The sequence below is a fragment of the Myiozetetes cayanensis genome, unplaced genomic scaffold (genome assembly GCF_022539395.1).
Source record: "Myiozetetes cayanensis isolate MyiCay16 unplaced genomic scaffold, myiCay2020 scf506, whole genome shotgun sequence".
NCBI classification, from domain to species: domain Eukaryota; kingdom Metazoa; phylum Chordata; class Aves; order Passeriformes; family Tyrannidae; genus Myiozetetes; species Myiozetetes cayanensis.
In genome coordinates this window covers 1-10728 of record NW_026087750.1, presented here as the reverse complement: position 1 = coordinate 10728, position 10728 = coordinate 1, and the positions used below count along the sequence as shown (strand labels likewise).

Genomic DNA, 10728 nt, shown 5'->3' with positions numbered 1-10728 from the left:
GAGGCATTTCTTTCTGTTTGAAGTTACAACCCCCCAAGTAGTGTTATAAACAGTATGAAAAACCAACAGAGGAGGGCTAACATTAATCCCCTACTGTCCATGATTACAGCACGGTTCCCCATTGCTGGCAATAGAATGCACCCTCATCTCTCTAATTCCTTGCATCAAGGGTTTAAAAAGTAAGGCATCATTCTGCTTCTCTGGAACAGAATTGGAAGTCAATGCATCTTGTCCCTTTTTTTTAATTTTTAATTTATGGTAGAAAATTAAATGAAAGTTTGCAGAAGTGTTCAGTGCTCTGCTCTTGCCTATACTGGTAATTACTATTATTAAAACTATGGTAATGCTTAATAACTTCCCAAAGAGCACAAAGGACCAGGGTAGTAATAGGTTAATTTTCAATTCAGTCTTCAGGTATCAGTAGCTTCTGGAACTGTCTAAAAAATGATGCTCTGAAGCTTTTTATCCAGACAATTGGTGGTTGTCTGAGGATTTCAGAAAGTCTATATGCAATGCAGTGCACAAGACAGAGGTCAGGTCTCAGTTGATGTATCAATTACTGGCTGCTTTGTTGGTGTTGCTAAAATAGCCTCTGCTTCCTCATGCATCTAAAAGAAAAAGATAGATGAAGTATTAATATCATCAGAAATTTTACTAGAAAGACATCATAAAATGGTTTCCTTTAAGAAATATCTGAAAGCATTCAGAACAAGAAATCTGCACCCAGTTGCCACATTTTGGTGCATTCGATGCATCTGAACTCTCAACTTACTTGTAAGAACTGTACATCTTGAAATAACTCCTGAATGAGCCTTCGAGATGGAAGTCGAAATGTACAATTTGCTAACAAGAAGGACACCTCAGAATAAAGGCATATGTCATCAAATGCTTGGGGATATTTCTCTTTAATTCTGATCAACAGGAAAAACAAAATTTTAAAAGTCTTGATCAGATTTCCATCATATTTTTAAAAACTGCTAAAATTAAATTTTGATTGCCATCATTAACAAAATAGAACTCTTCAGTAATAGGCATTATACATTCTGGATCTGATTAAGCAAGAAAATCAGGACAGCATTATTTTATACCAAACTGGAAGAAATCCATATTAAAGAGATAGAACATATAATTTGAATGTTGTACAAAAACTCCAAGATCACCTAGTCTTAAAATAACAGATGAAGAAAGACAATGGTATATCAAAGAATACGCATACACATGTACAGCAGTAATAAAAATATGAAAAGGTAAATTAATTACCAGAAAGCATTTTTAAAACTAAAATGAGCATTTCTGCATGTTTTTAGCAGTCATATGTCAGTTTCCACCACCACTAACCCAGAAACCTACATTTTGTATTATAATGTGTGATCCCTGGATTTATATCCCTATATTTTAATGAGTTTCTGTGATAGTTTGGACCTGGTTCCTTGCAAATGCCCGAAAGTCACGACAGCAACCCCCTTCCCCCTTCCCTTCTTCCCTTAGGGCAAAGGAAAAAAAACTATAAAAAAATTTAAAGAACCCAAAGTCAAGCTGCTTATATAAAAATATATATATTTACGTAAATTACAGTTATATACAGTTAAGATACTATATACACAGTAAAAGGGGATCCACCCCCCAAGGGATAGGGAAAGGGGAAAAAGGGGACAAAAGGGAACAAAAGGGGACACTGAACAGGTATACCCGATCAAACTCAAGAACTATACTAATAACTAACAAAACAGATCTCACCACTTCCCTTAGAAAAGCAGGATTGGCAGACACAACCAGCACTCTCCGAACTCCCACGTGGCAGGCCAGTGGTCGCTGCAGGCCTCAGCTTTAGATAAGCGAGACCAACGCAAGGACCTACAGTTCCCGAACCTCACCAGAAGAGAAGAGAGTGAGGTCTCTAATCTCCAACTTATTTATACTCTGGTTTACATAAAAATCGTATGGAATGCTGGGTACTTGGTCACTTCCTTGGTTACAAACTGGTCACCAGGAAGGCCTAGATCAAAACCATCACATATTTTTATAAGTTTCTAGAAATATTTAACTAATAAGTAACACAACTAGAAACAGAAAAGGTGGAAATGACCATAGAAATACTACTGGTTACATAGTGATCTTAAGGAGAATTAATTTCAAGGTCAACATTTAATCCCAAACCAAAACACCAAAGAAACCCTTACAGATTCAGTAACTTTAAATATGAAAAAAAATCAATATTTTCATTCAGTTTTATCACACTTACCCTCAAGGAACACTAACCTGTATCACTATATGAAGAGCTCACTTTGTTGTTAGGCTGATACCCAGTATTTGAATGCAGACACAGTAAAGGTAGTTCTCATCTGTGTGTTCCTGTAGCCCTGTATCATCTGTATTTTCTAAAATCTGAGAGGCATCTGAATGGCTGGTATTTGTTATTTCTGTGAGACTGATCTGCTGTCGAAGCATCTGAAAAGGACTCTTGACAATGTCGCTTGTACCCGATGGTAGACCTATAGATTAAGCAATTAGGCATCAGAAAAAACAAAACCACACAAACCAACAGCTAATAAATCACTATTTCAATTAAATTTCCCCTTTTAAGCCCTTTAAGGCTGTGAGGGATATGTGCATGAAGATTTAGAAACTGGTTTTGAACAACTAAGCTCCCAAGATTTATTAGCATTTGGGAAAGAAACATCACATTTTAGTATCAACTTATCATATATAACAAAACATTACAAAGGACAGAATTCAAGCTCTAAACACACATACTTTTAAGAAGATATGTGGTAAATCCTGACATTATATCGAGATTAGTAATACTGATAATGTTAATATGTTATGATTTTTCATAGTATCAAACAAGATTAGTACAAGTATACACCAGATGTATATAACATATGCACCAATGAAAACAGAAACACAATTAAAAACCCTGCAACTTAGCATCTGTAATATGATAAAACTAGATGCAAGAATGCAGAAACAAGCCTTAAGACACTTTAGTGACAGACTCTTCCCTGGGTGAAAAATACCAAGAAATACAATTTTGAACAGGCATTATTTTACACTGAAACTTAGTAAAATATAGAAACACACTTTCAGGGAACTAATCTTTATGTATTACATTAACAAGACAAAAGAAAAAAAATCAGTAAAATGTATCTATTTGGATGTTCAAAGTGCTTGTAGTAAAGTTCCATTTTACTAAGAAGCAAGACAACAGCTATCCTATATTACTTTAAGACCAGTATCAATGTTTCTTTTTCAGTTGTTCTACTGAAAAAATACATATTGATGCCCTACAGATTTTTGACTACTCTGGAGTAAAAAGAAGTGCATTGCAGAACAAGCCAGGCATTAAAGAGCACTTGCAATTTTCTTGTACCACGTTCCATCACCTTTGCTGACCAACTGTCACAGAAATATCACAGAAAAACAAAATTTACTTTCTGAAATACACATCTAACACTTTTATTGGTTTTTATAAATTCACATGTGATCAAAAATATAACAGTTTAATATATATGTGGCATACATATTTTATCTTTGCTTAAATTTTGTTACTTTTTTCAATGCAGTATCACTACTAGTCTTTAATTAACATTAACTCATATTATAATCAAAGATATGTAGATTTTCCTTCTTATTTTATTAGAACTGGATCAAGCTTTGAAGTAATACCACATTATCTTGAACTACATAAACCAGGGAATTAATAGCCTGCTATTCTGAATGCAGAACACAACTTCCAAAAATTAACCGCTAAACATAACCTTTTCTGTAAAGAAAAAGCAACAAATAAAACCCAACACCCCACCCAGTGTACACACAAATAATAGAAGGGTACAGAAGACAAACAAAACCAATACCTTCTGCATCAGGTGCAAAGACCCTAGCTCCATGGTCATCAAAGGGAGGTGTGGTTTTCTTCTGGAAATATGGAGTTTCCTTTACCTGGAATATTCAATTGAAAGTTAAAATTAGCACAAGTGATAATTATATACAAAGAAAAAATAGATACTTTTTATGAGAAAATAAAATGTTGTCTATTTTTTACTTCAGGAAAAAGATATAATTGGAAGAAGAAATTAAGAATGGGCTCCTGAGTAGCAAAGAAAAACCAAGAAAAAAACCATACATTTGTGGATGAACATTTATTAAACAAGGCTTATGAACAACCAGTAAGTGTTAAAACAATGGTGACAGGCTGCAAGGAAACCATTGACCCACAAGTGGCTATTAATGATCTGCCCACAATCACTCTACAACACTGGAGACCTCAAGAAAGTAGAGCAAAATCAACTAGGACATCTAACATGTTGCCTTTAATATGTCGTCTGTAATATATTGCAGAGTCAAGATGTGTCTCAACTCTGCAAAAAGAGTTGAGAGAAAAGAAGTGAGGCAAAATAAACATGCCATAAAGACAGTGGACAAGATAGAAATAAAATATTCATTTCAGAAAGGGAAATAGAAGTTATGATGGAAAATGTTGCCTTTGCTCTAGTTTTAGTAATTTCTTGAGATAAGTAAGAAATTAATTTAGGTTTGAAAGGCAAAGACTAAGTAAATCAAAGATAAGGAAGCCACTGATTTACCTTTGACATAGACCATGTTCTAGTTTTGATAATTAGGTAAGAGAATATTAAGCATTTTGATGCATCAGTAAGTTAAAACACATTCCCATCTAACAAAGTAGAGAGAGGAAGGCAATTGCTAAGACACTTAAGATAATCTGTTTTAACTTTAAAAATTTATCTGTGAGGTTAAACAAATAATATAATTAAATGCTGTGATGATAGATATACAAATAAAATAATATTAAATCAAGATCATGGTAACAGAAATCATGGTAGCAGGAAGTTTATTGTGCGATTACGCACATCATTTGTGATTCACCAGTGAACATATCAATTAGTTGGTTAAAGAAATATTAGCAAATGTCCACAGACTATGCTAATTTTAGTATAAAAGCTAGCAGTCAACTAAAAATCTTATGACAACATATTTATGCTACCACTGTTTAACATATTTCTAACCTAGTCTGTGTCCTTATTTGCCTAATAATACAAAACACACTAGTGATTTTCTGTAAACAGGGTTAGAAAAGTAACTCTTGTTCTCCAAAATGTGTTCCTTGGAAATACCACATCCTGTTTTCCTCATTTCTGTAGATGTAATCTATTCTGATGATAATGCAGCAGTTGACTACTTTCCAGCATGAAGCTGCAAATGAATTCGTTATCACATACATACCTGAAATATTTCATCGATATCCACTGGGAGAGCAAGGCCTATATAATCATCAGAGCTACCATAGGTAGCATTAGAAACCATGGAGCGAACAGAGGAGGAACGCTGAAGTATGTTTTGGTTAATAGGACTTAATAAATCTTCTTTATCTAACGAAGCATAACTTAAAGCTTTCATGAACCTGTAACATTGAAATAATAAATCACAATCTTGGTAAATCTCTCATTCTGGCACATTACAAGTAAGAAGGACTGCTGAGACAAAAACTATCCTCATCTTCCCATTGTAGAACCTAGAGCTTATTACTCCATCCAATTACAGCTATAGGTTCATTTTATTTTGTTCTGTTTCATGTTGCATTGCATGGTTTGGTAGTTCCTTGGATAGAAATTTGTGAGGTTTTTTTTAAAGTCCTGGGACAGGGACTTGAAAGATCACAGGATGGAACTTCTGCTTAAGGGATTACCAACCCTGTAAAAACACAAATTTTCTCCAACTTACCAGGTTTCAATGATTTACAGCCCAGACACAGTCAGTAAAGATTTAGGGTTTTAAAGTGCTAACAGACCTTGAGTCTGTTAGGTACCAGAGTGCGAACAAGGAACATTTTTTTCCTGTATTCTGAAAGAGTCACCACTCACTGGGTCACTCAAGCATGGAAGAATTTACTTCCTAATAAAAAAGACACTCCTTAGGAACAGTAAGTTTTTATTTTATTACTGCATATTAGTATACATTGGAAGGTAAGTAGAGTGAACATTTTATTTCTTGAGCTAAACTTTGTGCCCTAGAAATAATTTTCTATAATTTTTTTTGTTTAGATATGTAATTAAAACGTCTTCTCATTCTTGACAGTTTAACAGATTTATATCGAAGTAAACCTAACTTATTTCGGTCTGACTAGTAGGACATTATTATGTGATGGGAATGTGCAGAACACATATTATAGAACATCAACAGTTTTCTTACTACTAATTCTGACAAATGCTACTTACAGTAACAGTGGACTTGAAATAAAACTCAAGCTATACTTCAAAATCCAGAGTTACAAATCACATTAGTTATTTCATAATAAAGAATTCTATAATTACTCTATAAAGATATATATATTAATCCTAAACATTTGTCCCTGCTTCTCTTGGAAAAGTTAACAGCTATATCATTAGTAGTGATAAACAATGATAAGTTTTCATGAAATCATGTCTGAAGGTGATGGGGTGAGAGCCATGATAAGGATTTGAGACATGTACCTTAACATTTTTGGTTGGTCTTGAAAGACAGGTGAAAATTTAGCCTCACAAAATAATGTGTGAAAAAAACCAAGCTTTTAACCTTTTGAAAGAATGGAACAACTAGAAATATCAATGAAGTCAATTTACAGTTGCTACTTGCTATGAACACCTGAATTTGTGAATGAAGCATGAATCAAAGAAAATTTTCTGAAAACTGACAGAAGACAGACTGCCTTAGAAGACAAAAAAGCACAGAATATTTCTTTCCAATTTATTTAAACAGTAGTTAAAGACAATATTTAGTTGGAAGTAATAACATACTATGAAATTTAAAGAACCACAATTATTCAGTAGAGATAATCAGCTGTAATCAATAAGAAAAATACATATATTTGTTAAATCATAGTCTTTCCAATGAATTACATCAGTAACCAAGACAATCTGATAATCTTTTGCAATATGTACATCTGCAATTTTTTAACCTTCTCAAAGATACGCACACTCCAGCCATTTCAGTTCAAAGTTAAACAGGTCAACTCAAATCCTTGCACATAACCATAAGAGAGATCATGAACAGTTATGCATCAAGAATACTGTTAGTATTAGACTGCATGCTGAGTCTCAGGATGAAAGACCACTGTAGGAAGGCTGCTTTGCATATCAAGGGCTTGACTATAGCCACAACAGTACCTGTACTGCCACTGAAATTCCACCCATTTGTTCCTGCATTAGCACAGGAAGTCAGTGACAGAGTAAACAAGAGCACTTCTGATTTCCAGGATGGTGCAGTTTAACTACTAAGTCATCCTTAACTGAACAAAGAGAACAAAATTTATCTTATGACATCTTTGCAGATTCATGTGAAAATATAGAATAATTAATATTGCTCTTAATCAGGAAGGAAGCTAGTAGTAATAAAGAAGGACTCAACTGAGTACGTGTATTGAAATTCAGGGACTGGGCATTTGTTCTTCTGTGCAGTAAGAAAGTGACTAATGTGCTGGTAACTTCTCCCCATTCTCTCATGTAAGGATATTTAGGTAAAAACAGAGACAGAAAGGATTTTTTCCTTATTGATGGCAAGAGCACGGATTCATTACGACAACCAATATGATTAAGCAATGAATCCTTTATTAAGACACACAGTACACCTTTTATACATTTTTTGTACCCTCGCGGGTGCAGGATTAAAGTCTGGGGATTGGATAGCTCAGTCTGTCCACGAGCCCATACCTTATGTTCATTGGACAAGATGCAGGGTTGATGTTTTGCACCTGGATACCAGTTCCCACCGTAGGTTCTCACAACATGGAATAGTTGTTGATTGTAAACTAATTCTATTCTCATGGGAAGCCTGTTCAAGTTGACTATAAACTAATTCCATTCTCATGGGAAGTTAGTCTAAGTCCACAGTTGTCAATTGTAAACTAAGTTTTCTTCCCATGGGAAGCCTGAGGTTTCTTTCACAGCTGGTAATATGGGTTGTTCACCAGGTCTCCATTTTCCTGCAAATACTCCACATTTCCTTTTCACAGAATCACAGGATAGGTCAAGTTGGAAGGGGATAGTGGGTCATCTGGTCCTACCTCCCTGTTCAAGCAGGGTCATCCCAGAGCACATGGCACAGGATTGTGTCCAGATGGTTCTGGAATATCTCCGGTGAGGGAGACTGCACACCCTCTCGGGGCAATCTGTTCCAGTGCACAGTCACTGCACAGGAAAGAAGTTCTTCCTCACATTCAGGTGGAACTTTCTGTGCTTTCAAAACTTTCAATAGTCATCTGAAAATCCAATCCACTAGCTAAAAGCTGATTTGAAAGGAAAAGTTTGGAAAGCAGAAGAACTTTTAGGAGAAAATTGTTAAGCACTGACTGTAGCTGCTGGGAACAGTGTCAATGTCATGAACTAGATATATAACTATCCAATTAGTCTTCAGAGGAGTTATTATTACTCAAAAATAAAGAGGTGACACTGCAGTCTAAAAATAAACCCTATGAGTAAAATCTTTGTTCTGTTGTAGCTCAGAAGCCAATCTCACATTCATATCAGTGGTACCAGTATCTCACCATTGGCCTCAGTGCCATAATGGACAGTAATATCGTATATTGGTAGGAGCCTCTGTCCTAAAACCTCACCAAGTGACATTGAGAAAATTCTCTTCCAAAATACAGCTCTGACTGCATGAGCAATTTTGTGTGATTGTAACATTAGTAATGTTGACACTGTAATTGTATTTAAATATTTTTTAAAAAGTTAAACAGGAAACAAATGTAATAGAAGGAAACATACTCCTTTATCACTAACAGAATTAAAGGGACTGAGGACAGTTATGAAAGCTGGACTTCTCTGATAGCATTTACAAAATTCAGACTTCTCATTAGACTATTCTCTTCCTAATATTGGAACTCCTTGGCAAAGTTATGAATCATCCTGCAACAACTGTCACTTTTAGATGAAGTTGGAAAAAATTAGAAATATACTTTTCTTATTTAATTCCTTTTATAACTTTCAAGTAAGAAACAAGCATATCTTACCAACTTGGGGTCAGCTGAGAATCCAGTCTGCCAGACTTCATGGTAATAGTGTCAGTAAACAGCACATCCTTTGCTGGAGATGCCAGGGTTTCTGAGTGAGACATTGAAGGATGCATCCTCTGTTGTTGTAAGCATTTCCATGTAGTATAGCCAAAGGCATCTCGAGAACTTGTGTAGCTAAAGTTATAGTCAGCAAGACTTTTTATTGTAGCAAGAGAAGGAACCTTAAGGGACTGGACTCTTCGAGGAAGTGCATGAGAAGACCCTGGCAGTACCAGGGATATAGAGTGGGATTTTGAGAGATGCAGGTGGTTAGATTGTGATGTTGAACAGTGACTTGGTTTAACTGTTTTTGTGCTTACCACAGTACTCAAACTTCCACAGTTAGTATCTATGTTTGTAGTGTCCACACCTACGGTCTCCCTTGAAGGGCTAGAGCTCATTGAGTTTATGCCACTTGTTGTGGTATCTGTATTAAAACTTAAGCTATGACTCTTGAAATGTGTTTGCATAGTACCATGTCCTATTAGCCTTTCTGTGTTTGTGTTTTCCTGGTGAACTTCAAGACCTTTTGTCAGCTTCAGATCATTTTCTCCAACACTTGGGGTACTATCAGTATCTTCCATATGTTTACTTCCAACAAAAGAAGTTTCTAATAGTAAAGTCTGGACTTTAGGAACTCTAAAACCAGGATTGAATTCTTCCCCAGTAGGAAAGCCTATGCTACTGGGAGGTTCTGTTACAGTACGATTTTGTCTCAGACCTGATTTACTATCAGATGTCAACTTTCCTCCTTTTGGATCACTGCTACTTCTATGTTTTTTATTAGGTAGAATAAGAGAGTTAAGAATACGATTTTTCACAAGTCTACTAGAAGAAAAAAAAGGAAAGGGACTATGATCTTTGAAGGTCCAGGTCTGTCATACAATATTTGTTCTGCATCTTCGGTAATATCTAGGAAAAACATACTAGTGGAAGTACTACCAAAGCGGTCATCCTCCATGATGAACAACAGGGGAGGAGGAGTTTGGTGGACTGGGCTGTGGCTGGAAGAAGGTGGGAGGAGAGGCTCAGTGCTGCACTTGACTCCTCAGCCATTGGTTAGCTGTGGGTCCTGACTGAAATCTTCATCGAATAGGAGTTGTTGGTTTTTTTCCTTCTCCCCTGGAGGTTTTTCTTTTTTTGATTTTTTGCTTTTCCCTTTCACCGTTCCCTGAGCAAGGAGTTCCCCCAGGGAAAAGAGAGAGAGGACTGAGTGGAGCAGTTTCAACCAGTCAGAGTGGTGAGAGGTGTCTGGTCCCTTTCTCCCTCTCCCTCTCCCCTTTCCTGGTGTGTTGGGAAGGGAAGTGGGACCTAATTTTTTTTGGTTTTCTCCGACACACCCTGGAGGGCATTCGTCTTTCTTTCCCCCCGTTCCCCTCCTGTGCAGTGGTGACCAGTGATCCAACAGCGCCACCTGGTGATTGGAACAGGACACTACAAGTTCTGCATCTCCAGTAATCCAACAGCGCCACCTGGTGACTGGAACATGACACTACAAGTTCTACATCTCCAGTGATGCAACAGCACCACCTGGTGACTGTTGTAGGACATTACAAGCTATGCATCTCCAATGACCCAACGGCGTCCCCTATTGACTGTGGTTGGAATTGCACCAAAGGCCCAAAATTGAACTGTTTACTTTTCCCTTTGCCTATTTATAGGTTTGTTTTTTTTGAAGGGGA

At 36.3% G+C, this 10728-nt stretch overlaps 1 protein-coding gene across 1 annotated transcript; it reads right to left on the bottom strand.

Annotated features, from left to right (window-relative positions):
• Positions 1 to 533: 533 nt before the first annotated feature.
• On the bottom strand, positions 534 to 10039 carry LOC126649862 (rapamycin-insensitive companion of mTOR-like; the record flags this gene model as incomplete). Its single annotated transcript, XM_050334215.1, is given in 8 exon segments — positions 534 to 608; positions 773 to 843; positions 2260 to 2307; positions 2310 to 2492; positions 3855 to 3939; positions 5242 to 5419; positions 9005 to 9911; positions 9914 to 10039. Coding segments are annotated over 8 exon segments (1673 nt in total), but the record flags the coding sequence as incomplete, so codon positions are not given.
• Positions 10040 to 10728: the final 689 nt, after the last annotated feature.